At 47.1% G+C, this 17,752-nt stretch overlaps 1 protein-coding gene across 3 annotated transcripts in view; it reads right to left on the reverse strand.

Moving 5' to 3' along the window:
* Positions 1-7,254: 7,254 nt before the first annotated feature.
* LOC142929142 (uncharacterized) overlaps positions 7,255-17,752 on the reverse strand; it is a 32,359-nt gene continuing 21,861 nt past the window's right edge. For 2 of the 3 annotated variants that reach the window (XM_076069699.1, XM_076069698.1), the window contains 15 exons: positions 14,233-14,352; positions 13,813-14,034; positions 13,585-13,704; positions 12,677-12,898; positions 12,449-12,568; positions 11,540-11,761; positions 11,323-11,439; positions 10,935-11,159; positions 10,030-10,146; positions 9,642-9,866; positions 9,416-9,526; positions 8,957-9,175; positions 8,718-8,837; positions 8,519-8,586; positions 7,255-8,069 (listed from right to left, as the gene is read on the reverse strand). In XM_076069699.1, coding sequence (XP_075925814.1) covers positions 8,001-8,069; positions 8,519-8,586; positions 8,718-8,837; positions 8,957-9,175; positions 9,416-9,526; positions 9,642-9,866; positions 10,030-10,146; positions 10,935-11,159; positions 11,323-11,439; positions 11,540-11,761; positions 12,449-12,568; positions 12,677-12,898; positions 13,585-13,704; positions 13,813-14,034; positions 14,233-14,352 — 2,297 coding nt within the window. In that variant the 3' untranslated portion in view covers positions 7,255-8,000. The remainder of the gene's footprint in view (positions 8,070-8,518; positions 8,587-8,717; positions 8,838-8,956; positions 9,176-9,415; positions 9,527-9,641; positions 9,867-10,029; positions 10,147-10,934; positions 11,160-11,322; positions 11,440-11,539; positions 11,762-12,448; positions 12,569-12,676; positions 12,899-13,584; positions 13,705-13,812; positions 14,035-14,232; positions 14,353-17,752) is intronic. The other variant, XM_076069700.1, reaches the window with a different exon arrangement.

A 17,752-nucleotide genomic window follows, 5' to 3' on the forward strand; every position in this document is an offset into this window, starting at 1 on the left:
CGCTCCGGGCCACCCGCCACGGTCTACCCGCCCGTCTGCAGCTTCACAGGGGCCACAGGCGAGTTGCGATGCACCACGCATTCGGTCCCTGCCCGCATCTCATACTCCTCACTCGGTTACGTCGTTCGATCGCGTTACGTTGGAAGTTCGGGACCGGAATGTTGTACACCCTGAACGGCCACTCCAACCGGGTCAATGGTCGGAGTTGGCCCATAGGGTCGTCGCTGCGACCACGGGTTCCTCTGTTATCATCGGCGCCATTGCAGGGATTGAATTTCGGTTACTGGTTGAACGGGGGCATCGGCAACCATTATTTCTGACCTCATCTACAATGTGCTGCCCCAGACGTTTCGATCACTGACCCCTGTTGCTGTTCCTGGTTTCGCTGCGAATTAATGCCCAAATTTGTATTGGCGATATTAAATTGACGGGTCCCATTTTGGTTTCTAATACCCTTGCCGTTCTATGTTTGTTGGGCATTGATTTCCTCTGTAAAATGCCCATTAAAATCATGATCGACAAGGGCTGTATTGAGCTTCCATCGGGCCGCCGTATGTCGTTTCTGCCCTCGCTCACCCGGTTGCGCATGGCCTGTGCAATGGCGTCCCAGACAGTTCGGATTCCGCCGGGCACACAAATGCTTGTTCCGCTTCAGCTGCGTAAGCCACTCGAACCGGGGGGGGCGTATGGAATGTTGCTGGCCCCATCCAACACTGCGGTACGGGGATTGGAGCTGGTGGGCGCACAGACACTCGTACCTAGTACGAGCCAACCTTTCATCCAGGTGTTGAATACGGGGTTGCGAACGAGGGTCGTGCCCCAGGGGGCCGTGATTGCTCACGCGTCACTAGCGCTCCACGGTGACTTTGTTGTGGGCCATGTGGATGACGCGCCTCGGTCCAACACGCATTCTGACCTCGATGACGGTTGGATGGATTCCCTTTGTTCTGCGCCTGGCGAACTTTCCGATTCCCAGCAATCCCAATTACGCGTGTTGCTCCGTGAATTTTCCGATGTTTTCAGTAAACACAAATTCGATATCGGACGCACTACCCTTCTAAACCATCACATTGATATAGGCGATTCGGCTCCCATTCGGCAGAATCTGTTTCGGTTGAGCCCGGCTGAGAAGGAACATGTCCGGTTGGCCGTCAATGACATGCTGGCCGCGGACATCATTTCTCCATCCATCAGCCCCTGGGGGGCCCCGATTGTACTTGTCAAAAAACATGATGGCAGTTTGCGGTTTTGCATTGACTTTCGGAAACTTAAAACATTTTTGCTGGCAGACGCATATCCACTCCCTCGGATGGACGAGTCTCTAGATGCCTTGGCGGGGGCGCGGTACTTTTCCACCTTGGATCTTTTGTCTGGATTTTGGCAACTCCCTTGGACGAGGCGTCCAAACCTAAGACCGCGTTCTATACGCCACAAGGTCTTTTTGAATTTAATCGGTTGCCTATGGGTTTGCACTCGACCCCAGCGACATTCCAGAGACTCATGGAGCTGGTCCTCACTGGGCTCCAGTGGGACTCATGTCTCATCTATCATAACAATGTGATTGTTTTCAGTCGTACATTCGAGGAACACTTGGATAGGTTGCGGGCTGTGTTTGTCAAGATGCGTGCTGCTAACCTCAAATTTAAACCCCAAAAGTGTTTTCTATTGCGTGAATCGGTGCGGTACCTCGGACACATTGTCAGCCGTACGGGCATTGCCACCGACCCTGAAAAGACGATTGCGTCAGAACATGGGCAACACCTACGTCTGTGGGCGAGGTCCGCAGCTTCATAGGGTTCGCGTCCTATTACCGCCGGTTCGTCGAGGGTTTGGCATCAATAGCCAAACCCCTTCATGCGCTGATGGCTAAAGGTGCTAAGTTTCAGTGGGGGGAGGTCGAGGACAGGGCGTTCAATACTCTTCACGATGCCCTTGTCAGTGCTCCTCCCTTGTGTTACCCTAACTTTACCTTGCCTTTCATTCTGGACACTGATGCCAGTAACACGAGCATTGGCGGGGTACTCTCGCAGGCCGTGAACGGCGTCGAGCACGTGGTCGCCTATGGCAATAAGGTGCTGTCCCCGGCGGAGCAGCGCTACTGTGTTACTCGCCGCGAACTACTTGCTATTGTTTTATTTGTACAACAGTACCGGCTGTACCTGTGCGGTAGGCACTTTACCGTTCATTCTGATCATGCAGCATTACAATACGCGCTAAAGATAGACCAGCCATCCGGCCAGTTGTCACGGTGGCTGGAGGTCCTACAGGACTACGCATTCACGGTGATCTACCGTAAGGGCACTCGGCATTGAAACGCTGATGGTCTGTTGCGCCTTCCCCTGGGGGAAGGATGCGCGTGTTTTACACTCTCTGGGAGGTGTAAATTGGCCGTTGTAACTGCGCCTACCTCTCCCCTGGCTGCAGCAGCAGAGGTTATCAGCTCGGAGGACATTTCTTCCGAGGGCCAGCACGATTTGGTCGGCCGTGACTCATTGCTTGAGCTGCCTCTTGACGAATGGGGACGTCTCCAGATGGAGGATGTCTCCCTCCTCAGACTTCGCCGCCGTGCTGAACGTACAAGTACCTCGAATGGGCGGGAAAGTGTTGGGACATTTGTTTTGCGAGATGGTCTCCTCATGTCATGGGACGCCAGCTCTCGCCGTTACAGGGTTGTTGTTCCTACCGCTCTGCGGGGGAGGACCGTGTGGGCCGCACACGAACGGCTCTTACATTTGGGTATTCATAAGATGCTCGACACTCTGAAATTGGATTTCTTTTGGCCAGGAATGGAATGGCCTACGATGTCGCTGACTTTCTTTCTTTTGGCCAGGAATGGAATGGCCTACGATGTCGCTGACTTTCTAAAAAGCTGCACAGTGTGCACGGCGGAAGCGCCCAGCTACGCCAGCCTGCCCGCCGCTTCAGTCAATTCAAGTGTCCCGCGTCAATGAACTGGTGGCGCTGGACATTCTCGGACCCTTTCCGGTCACGGCCCGGGGTAATAAGTACCTACTGGTTGGGGTCGAGTATTTCACCCGCTGGCCCATGGCCTGGCCCCTCCCCAACCAGTCGGCGACAGCCGTTGCGGAGGCCTTTCTCCAGGGCTATGTCCTGGATAAGGGCGCCCCGGAACGGCTGTTGACCGACCAGGGAAATAACTTTTCATCTGTCCTTCTGCGAGAGGTCTGCGACCTGTTAGGTACCCAGAAGGTGCGCACTTCCCCCTACCACCTGCAGACCGATGGTATGGTCGAGTGTCTGCACCGGACGATCACCTCTATGTTGTGCCATCAAGTGGATGAGGCGCAGCTTGACTGGGACCTCCGCATGCCCGGGGTTCTGGCCGCGTACTGGTTGGCACCTCACGCAGCCACGGGTTATTCATCCTTCTACTTGATGTACCGCAGGGATGTTGACCCCCCCATGAACGTGCAAATGCAGGTCAAACCAGCCGCGTCACGGTCGAAACTGTCTGACCACATCCGGTTCAACATACAGAAGTTGGTCGAGGCGCGGGAAGCCGCAAGGGAAACTCCGGGGCGAGGCAACAAGCGAATGAACGTCTGCACAACCGCCGCGTATCCACACACACATGGTCTGTGGGGGACAAGGCATGGTTACACTGCCCCCAAGTACCCTTGGCGACGTCGTCTAAAGTGCTCAAACCCTGGCGCGGTCCGGTGGACATTGTTCGGGTGGTTCGGGACCAGTGCGTTCGAGTTACGTGCGGGTGGCGCTCATGGTTTGTTCACCCGTCATGCCTGAAACCCTACATCACGCCACTCACTGTCACCTCACGTTCATCTCGCAGGGGCTGTGCGCGTGGTGTGTCCGATGAGCTGGGGGTTGGTTCTCCTGACCCTTGCTATGCACCATGCCGTTTTGCTGCTCCACCGGTTGCCACAGGAGTGAGTTCACCGACGGTGCTCACGCCGATGGATCGCCATGCTGCTCCACCGGCCGTCCGACAGGGCGGTGACCCACGAACGCCGGCATCCGCCTCTGCTGGAAAACCGGAGGTCCATCGCCCGGCCCCTCCCAGCCCCCCACTGGGGACTCCTGGCCCTTATGATGGTCCCGTTACGAGGACTCGCTCCAAACTTCCCCGGTTCTCTTAGGGCCCTGTCGCCACTTACCCACACTGTCCGCCTCCTCCTTCTGTGGATGCGTCGGTAAATAACTCACCTTGTCCCTTCTTCGGTCCGCCGGTGAGTTCGTCGACGGGTGAAATTCAGGGCGAAAGGGGGGGTCGGACATGCGTGTGGACGGGTTCGGTTCTTATGTATATTGTTCATAGTGTGTATTTGTACAGGTGGGTTGGGGTAAATTATTGGGGTTGCTACTATTTCTTTGTTGTTGTTGTTGTTACGGAAGCACACGAGTTCATGTTCAGTTTTTGTTGGTGAAAATTGAGGATTGTTGTCATGGCAGCCGGGACGGCTGCGGGGTATACAGGGGGGGGGGGGTGATGTGGTGGTCACTCTGTAAACAGACACACGCTACACAGTACCTACCAGAGCGGGGTCATTGATAACCCTGTCCAAGACCCCGCCTGAGGGGTGGAGGCTGTGGAGTGTGTGTGATCCCCCAGAACCCTGCCCCTCGGCAGAAAGCGGGATAAACAAACACAGATCGGTTGGACTACTTGTGGCCAGAACCCCTCCTGAGAGGAGGGGGCTGTGGGGGATCTGTGATCCCTCAGAACCCCACCCCTCATGGGGAAACGTATAAAAGGCGGGCTACTGAAAGCAGAGCTCGGTTCGCCTCAAGCCGAAGTCGAGGAGCCACCTGGAGATGAGACCCTGGACCTCAAGCCCCGACGTCCTTCTAAGGGCCGGGGCTCAGTGCGGTGCCAGAGGTTTAGAGGCTAGGACCCTGAGGTTCCCTCAGCCCGACGTCCTTCTGAGGGCCGGGTCTGGACGGGCCAGTGGTCAGAGACCCACCGGTGCCAGCGGTGGGTCAGCCTCCTTAGCTCCAGCCAGCCGGAGGGCTATAGGAGTAGGTCAGTGGCTAGGATAGATAGCCCGGAGGCTGTACCTCCACAGGTTGTGGGTGGAAGGGGCCATTACCCCTTCATGTTAAGTCCTAGTGAGTGTTGTTAAAGATATAAATAAAACGTGCTGCTTCCCACTACGACTCCGTTTCCATACACGACTACTATACATTATCAATGTTTTTTTTTGCATTCTGACCACAAGTATTGTGGTTAATGCAGACATGATTCCTTGAAAAGGTTTTAGTTTGGTGTTTTAACATCTTTCCACCTGTTTTGTTGCCAGAAAAAAGGGGAAAACCTATTCTCATCATAAAACTAGCTTTTTTGCCCGTATATTTTAGTAAATCTGACATTAAGGTCGACCTTCCTCTGCGTTAGTGTAAAAATCCACCCACTCATTAATATTAATGAGGGGGGGGGGGCCTCATGTGGAGTGACGTCACACGCGGGACACACATTCTTGGCTCATTATAGTAGTTATTATAGTAGTAAAAATTTATATATTTTATCATAATTTAGAAGCAAAAATTAGACTTACCTTTTGTTTCAAGTGCTGAAGAAATAAATAAAGACACCAAAAACACTTTGTTACTGCATATAATTATTTATTTGATTAACTTTTTCAATAAAGAAACGTAAAATTGAAAGCGAATTTGCGTAAAAATATTTATTTCCGCTCGACCTTCTGTGGGAGTAAAAATTTACCCGCTCATGATTATTAATGACCGGGGGTGTGGGGGGGATTTTTTACAGTGACGTCACGTAGCAGTGTGCTGCGTATATTTATTTTTTACCGTCACTTTCTGTAAAGAAACATATTTGAAGCGATTTTGCGTAATAAATTATTTAAATCAGCTCAACCTTCCTCTGCGTTAGTGTAAAATCCACCCACTCATGAATATTAACGGGGGGGGGGGGCTCATGTGGAGTGACGTCACGCACGGGACACACATTCTTGGCTTATTATAGTAATACGTTTTGCAGAACAAAGATTGATGTAAATGTATAATGTTCCTTCAGTTTTTCATTACCAGTGTTTTATTTGGCATTTTATTCTCAATTTTCAATAATTCTGGAATGTTTAATTCCATTACGTAAAAAAATGGCCAATTTGTAAAGTCCGGCTTATTAGCCAAATTTAAGTCATGAAAGTAACCTTATTTTAAAGCAGAGTGAATTTACTTACTGTGATCATCATTTGCCTAAACATTACATAACCTGTTGATGTTGGATTTATCTCGTGATTAACCGTACCATTTGTATTTAAACAAATATTACTGGTAGGAAACGTAGTGGACTGGAAGCCCAACCGGGATAACCGTACCATTTGTATTTAAACAAATATTACTGGTAGGAAACGTAGTGGACTTTAAGCCCAACCGGGATTAATTCACAGGAGGCAGGGGATTGTGTATGTCTGTGGATGTCTGTCCACGTGTATCCGGACACCCGGATATATAACAAATGCGCTCCTAGTGGGCATTATTGGTAGGAAACGTAGTGGACTGGAAGCCCAACCGGGATTAATTCACAGGAGGCGGGGGATTAATTTTGTATGTCTGTGGATGTCTGTCCACGTGTATCCGGACACCCAGATAAAATGGGAGGGGTGGGGCTGGGTGGAGAAGGGAGGGTGGGGAGGGGCTGGGTGGGGAGGGGAGGGTGGGGAGGGGCTGGGTGGGGGGTGGGGAGGGTGGGGCTGGGTGGGGGGTGGGAGGGGTGGGGTTGGGTGGGGAGGGGCTGGTCACCCCGTGGTGCCCTGATAAAACTCAACGTTTAACCTACTCACGCCGGCTTGTGCCCGCCCTCACAGTCGGGCATATTTGCGGAATACACCACGCCGCCGTTGACCCTGGCCATTGACCGAGCAACCCAACGTTCCAACCAGCTCCCTCTGCAGGAATGTGTTTGATAAATGCTTTTAAATTTCGCAACTGAGTAACATTTACTTTATAAACATACATAAACCCAGAGTGAGCAAGTATGAACATTTAGCAAAGATTTACGAATTGTAAATTCTCTCAAAATAATTCACAAAATTTCAAACTTTTACATATAAAACAAAACAAGGATTAATTATATTATTTGGTTCGTTCAGTAAAGTCACGTAGATAGAAAAAAATTATAAAAAGAAAATATAAATCTTTATTGTTGTCTTTAATTGTATTATTTTTTCTATCTACGTGACATTACCGAAAGAACCAAAGAACATGAATTCCTGCAGACACGAAAGTTTAAAGTCAAAATTGAAGGATTAATTACTCGAGAAAGTGCCCTTTATTGCTATACTGTATTTGTAAACATTAACGTATAAGGAAACAATTTAAACATAATCTGAGGAGTGTGCTGTGTAGATGAGCCATTTCTTGAAACAATGATTTTATTTTATTCTTATAAGGTAGCGTTGTTGACGAACGTGTTCAGTTTTTTGTTAATTGTGCTTGTGCAACAGTGACAACACAGCATCAGCAAGTAATTTGTTTCATCTGAGAAGATATGATTTGAGCAATTTTACTCATTGCATACAGTATGTCCCCGTGCCTCACACACTTAAAAAGATTGTTTTAAAACGTCAATACAATTTTTATATTAAGATTTTTATGCAACAAAAGGACATTGAACATTTTTTTTACAAGTATTAACACGCGTCAAAGATTACAATGGTCGTGTGTGATCTTGTCATACATGTGTAGACAACAGAAACTAACGGAGTCAAAAACCAACTCGGAGAAACACAACTTTAAATCAAAGCCCTTTCCATCGTATTAACCAATTTAACGAGGAATAACAAAGAAGTGGCTGCTATGTCCCCCCCCCCCATGATTAAGTGGTGTGTGATTGCTGTTTGCGTACATGGGGGTGTGTTTGATGCTCTCAAAAGTACTGAAAATGTATTTGTTTAAAAAAGTGTTCCATACAGTATTGTATATAGTTCACTGCTTTAAGACAACTAGTTGTGGTTATTTGGTGGAGAAATTCTATACGTTTCAATGTAAAGAAGTGTTTAGGGAAGTTGCTTATAATGCATCTTCACATTCTGCTTTGGCAGTACATTCTTCATGTATATTTGTACCTGTCATTTAGGAGGAGAAAAAAAACTCATTAATAATGTAAAAAACATTATCGATTGTTCACGCTTACGGTGGCTTTCAGACCGCATCCATTATTTTCGTCTCCCCCCTCCTCTTTTCCGAACATAGATGGACTCGTCCATCTGAACAAACTGTCAAATCGCTCTCCGTGGTGCTAACGTAAAAAAAAACCCGCCACTTTTTTCAAATTTTCTTGCTGTGGTTTTCACACCTGATGATGATTGCTTGTGTTGCAGTCGAAACGTCGTGATAATTGTATTGTTTTATATTTTTATTATTTTATTGTTTCCCTTCTATGTGACTTTACCGAAAGAACCAAGAATATAATGTAAAAAACAGTTAAATACAAGGATTCCGTTATTGCCCACCAAGTATAAAAGTATCTGAAAAATATTGGCCTCATTGTCCATAAGATAATCGATATTCTCACCTCATTCTCGATTTCATTGATGTTCAGAAATGGATCAAAATTCAACTTTGCTCTAAAATTATACTTTGCTGTAATACACGAAGGACAAAACAGTGTCAATGTAAATGTCAACATACAGCAACATCTACTCACAGTGGCAGGTAAAAAAGCATTAAACTATTTTTATTTTGAGAAAGATTGAGGGTATACACAGGCTTACCTGGTCGGCATAAAAATAAAGCTTCATCCGAGCCATCTACACAGTCCACTTCGCCATCACAAACAAGGGAAAGCGGAACGCATCCACTGCTTTTGCACTGAAAGTCCCCATCAACACAGGCTGCAAGGCACACATTACCACAGTTTTGGTGAATTTTTAATTGAGGTTTGATCAATAATATCATATTTTCCAAAGGTTTGGTGGCTCAAAAATTAAAATATTGAGCTTAAGCCACTCACTGCAGTTGTCTTCATCTGAGTAGTCTCCACAGTCGTTGACTCCATCACACACGAACGTTAATCCAAGGCAGGTTCCATCGCCACAACGGATTTGGTCTGAGCGGCATTGGCAGTTTGGAGTCTCATCGCTCTGGTCCATGCAGTCCGGCTCCCCATTGCAGTAAAACCATCCAGGTATGCACTGCCCGTCAGCACATCGGAACTCACTGATTGAACATCCTGGTAAGATATATATTATTTTTAAGATAACGTGAGATCCAATATGATACTTTCACATTACGAATTGAAGCCACATTACCATCTGGATTGTCAAAGATAACGTTCGTGTTCATGAAACATTATTTTTCATAGTTAATGTGTTATTGTAGACAACTTGTATTAATATATTTAATAGGAAATGGGGTTCTTTATCAAGATTTATGAAAATGGCACGACATTTAGAATTTGTTTCAAATGTACCAAAATCAATTTCATCCGATCCATCGCTGCAGTCTGTGTCGCCATCAAAAACAAACATCGAGTCAAGGCATTGCCTGCTGCTTCTGCATGTGAACTGACTTGGAGAGCAAGCTGCAGGAAAAAAAGAAACGTGCAAAAATGTCAATACACAGTGATTAACTCAGAGGGAATCCACTTTGAATAATCAACGCTTTAATGCTTAAAAAGACAACGAATCTAAACTCACTGCAGTTGGCCTCATCTGAGTAGTCCCCACAGTCATTGACTCCATCACAGAAGCTCTCCTTTGCCAGGCAGGTCCCATTGCCACAAGGAAGTTGCAGCTCTGGGAGGCAAAGGCAGCTCGGAGTCTCATCGCTGTGGTCTGCACAGTCAGCCTCTCCATTGCAATAAAACCATCCAGGTATGCACTGCTTCTTGTTAGCACAGCGGAACTCATGCACTGCACACTCTGGATTGTCACAAATGTTAGTCAATGGGTCTTTAGTTTTTTGCTTTGAATGTTGATATATTTACTTTATTGGTGGTACAAGGACCTGTGGCTTTTTAGGATGAGGATAAATCACTTTTCATTTTAATACATTCGTTAGAGTATAAAACTATATTAAAGTTACCAATATCGCAGCCAATTTCATCTGATCCATCACTGCAGTCCGTTTCTCCATCACAAACAAATATCGAGTCCACGCACAGCCTGCTGCTCCTGCACGTGAACTGGATCGGTGAACAAGCTGCACAGAAAATGAGAAGAAATGAGTAAACTATAGTTTATGTAACACGACTTATTTACTCATTGTTTTTTTTTCGGTAAAGTCACGTATGTAACACACTTCTACGGGGAAGGTACCTTTACAATTCTGTCCTAACGTAGTGCACCCCTTGCTCGCTCCTACCCCTCCCCCGCCTCTGCTGCGTTGCAGCCCGTGCTTTCTCTTGCTCCTCCCCCAGCCTCTGCAGCCGTGCCCTCTCTCTCCGGCCCCTCCCCCCACCTCCACTTCTTATTTAAGGCTTCTGTTGATCCCTTCGGCCCTTTCTTCTTTTTCCTTGCTTCTCTGTCCGTCTTTTCTCTCCTTGCCTCCTGGTGTCTCTGTATTTGTATTTCTGCTGACTTGTACCTCGTATTTGTTCACTCTGTCTATGCTGGTATGTTCAATCCAGAGGTTGAACACGAAATTTAACACTCTTCTGAAATTCGTGGTCTGCCAAGAAGTGTCTAACTGTGTTGTTGGCCTGACTGGATGTGCTTCACATAATGTTTTTTCAGGTTTTTTTAATTCTCGTCTCTCATCTTCTTGTTGTATTTACCTCTGTGATTTGTTTTTTACACCTGATGAAGATCGCTTGTGTTGCGGTCGAAACGTCCTGATTGATTCATTTTAATATAATTTTATGGTATTTATACATACGTGACTTTACCAAAAAAAACAATGAGTAATTTATGCAGTCACGAAAGCTTTAATTCTTTACGACTTATTTAATTGACATACATTGTTTTCAATTGGAAAGACATTACACTCACTGCAGTTGGCCTCATCTGAGTAGTCCCCACAGTCGTTGACTCCATCACAGAAGCTCTCCTTTGCCAGGCAGGTCCCATTGCCACAAGGCATTTGCAGCTCTGGGAGGCAATGGCAGCTGGGAGTCTCATCGCTGTGGTCTGCACAGTCGGCCTCTCCATTGCAGTAAAACCATCCAGGTATGCACTGCTTCTTGTTAGCACAGCGGAACTCAGGCACTGCACACTCTGGATTGTCACAAATGTTAGTCAATGGGTCTTTAGTTTTTTGCTTTGAATGTTCATATATTTACTTTGTTGGTGGTACAAGGACCTGTGGCTCTTTCGGATGAAGATAAATCACTTTTCATTTTAATACATTCGTTAGAGTATAAAACTATATTAAAGTTACCAATATCGCAGCCAATTTCATCTGATCCATCACTGCAGTCCGTTTCTCCATCACAAACAAATATCCAGTCCACGCACAGCCTGCTGCTCCCGCACGTGAACTGGATTGGTGAACAAGCTGCACAGAAAATGAGAAGAAATTATTAAACTATAGTTTATGTAACACGACTTATTTTATTGACATACATTGTTTTCACTTAGAAAGACATTAAACTCACTGCAGTTGGCCTCATCTGAGTAGTCCCCACAGTCATTGACTCCATCACAGAAGCTCTCCTTTGCCAGGCAAGTCCCATTGTCACAACGGATTTGGTCTGAGCGGCATTGGCAGATCGGCATCTCATCACTCTGGTCTGCACAGTCGGGCTCCCCATCACAGTAAAGACGTCCAGGGATGCAGTGCTTCTTATTGGCACAGCGGAACTCACTTTCTGAACATTCTGGTATGACATAGATAAACAATGTGTATTAGGTAAATATTACACTTTAACATTCATTTATTTAATAAAGAATTAAAGCTTTCGTAACTGCATAAATTACTCACTGTTTTTTTCGGTAAAGTAACGTATGTAGTAAAATTATATTAAAATAAATCAATCACGACGTTTCGACCGCAACACAAGCGATCTTCATCAAATGTAAAAAATAAATCGCACATAGGGTGATATCAACGCAACACATAGAGAGCGTTAAACTGCACGGAGGTAAATACAACAAGAAGATGAGAGTCGAGAATTCAACAAACCTAAGAAAAATTTACGTGATGCAAAACCAGTCGGCCAACGACACAGTTAGACACTTGCCTGGCAGACCACGAATTTCAGAAGAGTGCTAAATTTCGTGTTCATCCTCTGGGTTGAACATACCAGCATAGACAGAGTGATGAAGATCGCTTGTGTTGCAGTCGAAACGTCGTGATTGATTTATATTAATATAATTTTAGTACATACGTGACTTTACCGAAAAAATCAATGAGTAATTCATTTATTTGTTCCTAATGTGTCCTAACACCATTTCCAGTTACTTTGTGGGATGCACATTTCCCAAATACATAGAAACAACACAACCATCTGCGAGTTATCCTTGGCCAGGTAATTAATTTCATGATCATATATTTTTGAACAAACCTCTTTCACAGTCACTTTCATCAGATCCATCGCTACAGTCAGTTTCTCCATCACAAACGTATAGCCAGTCCAAACATTCGGTGTTGCTGCTATTGCATTTGAACTTGCTTGGAGTGCAAGCTGGAAAAAAACATGAATTCATTACTTGGTAGGAATGATACAAATTTTCTATTAATCAATATTTACATTAAAAATGCGAAAGTATAGTTTCCATTATGATTTACTCACTGCAGTTGCTTTCATCTGAATAGTCTCCACAGTCATTGACTCCATCACACATGAACGCTATTCCAAGGCAGCTTCCATTGCCACAACGGATTTGATCTGAGCGGCATTGGCAGTTTGAAGGCTCATCACTCTGGTCTGTACAGTCGGGCTCTCCATCACAGTAAACACGTCCAGGGATGCAGTGCTTCTTATCGGCACAGCGGAACTCACTTTCGGAACATTCTGGTATGGCAAATAAACAATGTGTATTGGGTAAATATTACACTTTAACATTCATTTATTTAATAAAGAATTAAAGCTTTCGTAACTGCATAAATTACTCACTGTTTTTTTTCGGTAAAGTAACGTATGTTGTAAAATTATATTAAAATAAATCAATCACGATGTTTCGACCGCAACACAAGCGATCTTCATCAAATGTAAAAAACAAATCGCACATAGGGTGATATCAACGCAACACATAGAGAGCGTTAAACTGCACGGAGGTAAATACAACAAGAAGATGAGAGTCGAGAATTCAACAAACCTAAGAAAAATTTACGTGATGCAAAACCAGTCGGCCAACGACACAGTTAGACACTTGCCTGGCAGACCACGAATTTCAGAAGAGTGCTAAATTTCGTGATCATCCTCTGGGTTGAACATACCAGCATAGACAGAGTGATGAAGATCGCTTGTGTTGCAGTCGAAACGTCGTGATTGATTTATATTAATATAATTTTAGTACATACGTGACTTTACCGAAAAAATCAATGAGTAATTCATTTATTTGTTCCTAATGTGTCCTAACACCATTTCCAGTTACTTTGTGGGATGCACATTTCCCAAATACATAGAAACAACACAACCATCTGCGAGTTATCCTTGGCCAGGTAATTAATTTCATGATCATATATTTTTGAACAAACCTCTTTCACAGTCACTTTCATCAGATCCATCGCTACAGTCAGTTTCTCCATCACAAACGTATAGCCAGTCCAAACATTCGGTGTTGCTGCTATTGCATTTGAACTTGCTTGGAGTGCAAGCTGGAAAAAAACATGAATTCATTACTTGGTAGGAATGATACAAATTTTCTATTAATCAATATTTACATTAAAAATGCGAAAGTATAGTTTCCATTATGATTTACTCACTGCAGTTGCTTTCATCTGAATAGTCTCCACAGTCATTGACTCCATCACACATGAACGCTATTCCAAGGCAGCTTCCATTGCCACAACGGATTTGATCTGAGCGGCATTGGCAGTTTGAAGGCTCATCACTCTGGTCTGTACAGTCGGGCTCTCCATCACAGTAAACACGTCCAGGGATGCAGTGCTTCTTATCGGCACAGCGGAACTCACTTTCGGAACATTCTGGTATGGCAAATAAACAATGTGTATTGGGTAAATATTACACTTTAACATTCATTTATTGGTTCCTAATTTGTCTTAACACCATTTACAGTTCCATCAAGGTATGAAAATTTCCCAAATACGTAGATATAACACAACCATCTGCGAGTTATCCTTGGGCAGGTAGTTAATTTCATGATCGTATATTTTTAAACAAACCTCTTTCACAGTCACTTTCATCAGATCCATCGCTACAGTCAGCTTCTCCATCACAAACGTAGAGCCAGTCCAAACATTCGGTGTTGCTGTTATTGCATTTGTACTTGCTTGGAGTGCAAGCTGAGAAAACAAACAGAATTTAATTACTTCGTAGGAATGACACAAATTTTCTATTCATTAATATGTAGTGACTGGGAATGTCACTGTGTCGTGCCGGGCTTGCGAGGCCACGGCGGCCCTAGTGGGGGCTTGGGTGAGCACTGGTTAAGCGCGGTGGCACCACACACAGCGTGCGGTGCGGGCTCCCGTTCAGAGAGCGAGAGAGTGTCAGCTAGCTAGGGTTACGTTGGGGGCATGATACTCTGGCTGACCTGGGGACACGTGACTTGATGATACTGGAGGAGGGCCACTGGTGGAGGGGGGCAATGGGTGGTCACATGGTCCAAGAAGAACTCACGAGAGCCTTCGGGCAAGGGCGAGAGAGATCAAGAAGGTGGGCGGGGCGAGAGGAGGAGCCAGCCCCAGCCCGGCCCAATATAAGGGGGGCCCTGAGAGGGGCTCGGGGTTCTTACTGTTGGAGAGGCAGGAGATCCACGTCAAGCTTGAGGAAGCCTCCAGCCACGCCGTCTGGGACCCAGCTTGTGGTCCGGACCGGGATAGTGGAACCGTGTCTAGTTCTGCCGTAGCGTGGTTAGTTGGGTGGTCACCACCCAAGAGTATGTTGTGTTAATAGCTTGGAGTATGTTGTGCTAAGAGTTTAATAAAACGTGTTGCTCCCAAGACAACGTCTGCGACTCAGTTGGACTCACTACAACTGGTGTCGGAAGTAGCCAACTTGCTATGAAATAGCTAGCAGTAGACAGTAATGTCTACACTTCGCAGAGTTCGTACACGGGCGTCGGACGACGGAGACGATGAAGAGCTGATTCCGCCCACGGCTGTCGATGAAGGAGCGGAGGTGCTGCCAGCGGAGCAGAGTGCCGTCGGAGTGCGCGGCGCCTCGCCATCATTGGAGGCGCTTGCTAGAGACGCGCACAGTCGCCTTGCGTAGCTTCTTCAGACGCCGTCCTCGATCCTCGCCGAGCTGCGTCCTCTTTCTGCTGCGGCGAAGGAGCGAGCGGCGGAGTCGTCTGGACGGAGCGACTTGGCTATTGCGTGCTGAACAGTGCAGATTCTGCCTGGCTCACAAATGTTAGTGCCCCTCCGGTTGCGAAAACCGCTCGATGTGCGCACTGCGGATGAGGGTGTTGTTTTGGGGCCCTCCAATAAACTTAATCGCGGTATGTCGACATTGGTGTCCCAGGACCAAGAACCTTTCATTCAGGTTCTTAATGCCGCGTCGGACAAAACGGTCATCCAGGAGGATACCGTGCTGACACATGCTTCGTCGGCACGTCCAGAGAGGGACGTTGTGGGAAGTGTCGGGGTTGGCGCTCAAGCTCGGCGGTTCCGGGATGTGGACGAGGGATGGATTGATAAACTTTGCTCTGAGTGCGGCGATTTATCTATGCTCTGTTGCGTAAATTTTTTGACATTTTTACTACAGGTAAATTTGATATTGGCCACACGTTCCTTTTGAGCCACCATATTGATACGGGCGATGCTGCCCCGATTCGGCAAAATCCTTACCGCTTGAGCCCGGCCGAGAAGGAACACATTCGTGTGGTGGTTGATGAGATGATGGCCGCGGACATCATCTCATGGCCGCGGACATCATCTCACCATCCACCAGTCCATTGGGTGCCCCGATCGTGCTCATCAAGAAGCACAATGGCAGCTCGTGGTTTTGTGTTGATTTCCGCAAGCTCAATAAGGTTTCCGTCGCAGATACATACCCCTTGCCGTGTATGGACGATTCCCTGGATGCCCTATCGGGATTTTGGCAGTTGCCACATGATGAGGCTTCCAAGCCCAAGACGGCCTTTCGTACGCCACAAGGGTTGTTCGAATTTAACCGGCTCCCTATGGGCCTCCACTCCGCGCCGGCCACGTTCAAGAGGCTGATGGAGCTGGTTTTAGTGTGATTCGTGCCTAATTTATTTGGACGACTATATTGTCTTCGGCCATACGTTCGATGAACATTTGGATCGCCTGCGGGCTGTTTTCCTTAAGATGCGTGCGGCCAACCTGAAATTTAAACCACAGAAGTATCACGTCCTCCAAAAATTGGTTCGATATTTGGGTCACATAGTGAGCGAATCGGATATCACTACGGACCCGGAGACGACGGCCTGTGTCTCCACGTGGCCGACACCCACCTCAGCGAGCGAGGTGCGCAGTTTTATTGGCTTTGCATCATATTATCGCCGATTTGTCGCCGGCTTCGCATCCACTGCTAAGCCTCTCCACGCCTTGACTAAGGGGCAAAAAATTCATTGGGGGGAGGAGGAGTTAGCCGCGTTCTGTTCCATTCGCGATGGATTGGTCAACGCCCCTCCCCTGCGTTATCCCGATTTTTCATTACCGTTCGTTTTGGATACGGACGCCAGTAATACCGGTATTGGAGCGGTATTATCTGAAGTTGACAACTGCATTGAGCACGTGGTCGCTTATGGGAGCAGGGTGCTGTCCCCGGCCGAGCAGCGGTACTGCATTACGAACCGGGAATTGTTGGCCATTGTGGTTTTTGTGCAGCAATACCGGCCTTATCTGCATGGCAGACATTTCGAGGTGTGCTCCGAACATGCAGCACTACAATACGTGCTGCGTGTGGATCAGCCCTCGGGCCAATTATCATGCTGGCTTGAAATCCTGCAGGATTTTTCGTTCCGTGTTACGTATCGCAAAGGTTCTCGTCACATGAACGCTGATGCCTTGTCGCGATTGCCCGCGGGCGGCGGGTGTGCATGCTTTTCGGGTTCCGGTCATTGTAGACCGGCCGAGTCAACCTCCCCCCTCTTTCGTTGCTTCCACCACGGACACGATGGGCGGGTCGGGTGACATACCGGCCGCGCGGGATGCGGTAATCAGGTTGGACTACGAGGTGTGGGGGCGTTTACAGGTGGAAGATGCGTCCTTGCTTAAATTACGACGGCAAGTCAGAGGGGCTGCCGGTGAGGCAGCTATACGTGGTGTCACCTCAGTTGTCATGCGGGGCGGGCTGCTCATGCACTGGGACGGTGGATTACGCAGGTACGCTATTGTTGTCCCTACCACTCTGCGTGGTGAGGTTGTTTGGGCCGTACATGAACGTCTGTTACATCTGGGGGTGCAAAAACGCTGGCCGAGGTCAAATTGGATTTGTATTGGCTGGCCATGGGCAGGGACGTTGAAAATTTGCTTAAAGGTTGCGTACAATGTGCACGGTGGAAGCCACTGGCGAAATCTTGTTGCCCTCCGCTGCAATCCATTCAGGTGTCGCGAATCAACGAGCTGGTTGCCCTCGATATTCTCGGTCCGTTTCCAACTTCCACGAGAGGCAACAAATACTTGCTCATTGGCGTTGAGTATTTCTCACGCTGCCTATGGCCTGGCCGCTCCTGAATCAATCGGCTGTAGCTGTGGCCGAGGCGTTCCTTAA

Source organism: Petromyzon marinus, chromosome 25 (genome assembly GCF_048934315.1).
Source record: "Petromyzon marinus isolate PM22_M1 ecotype Great Lakes invasive population chromosome 25, UKy_Petmar_22M1.pri1.0, whole genome shotgun sequence".
Lineage (NCBI taxonomy): Eukaryota > Metazoa > Chordata > Hyperoartia > Petromyzontiformes > Petromyzontidae > Petromyzon > Petromyzon marinus.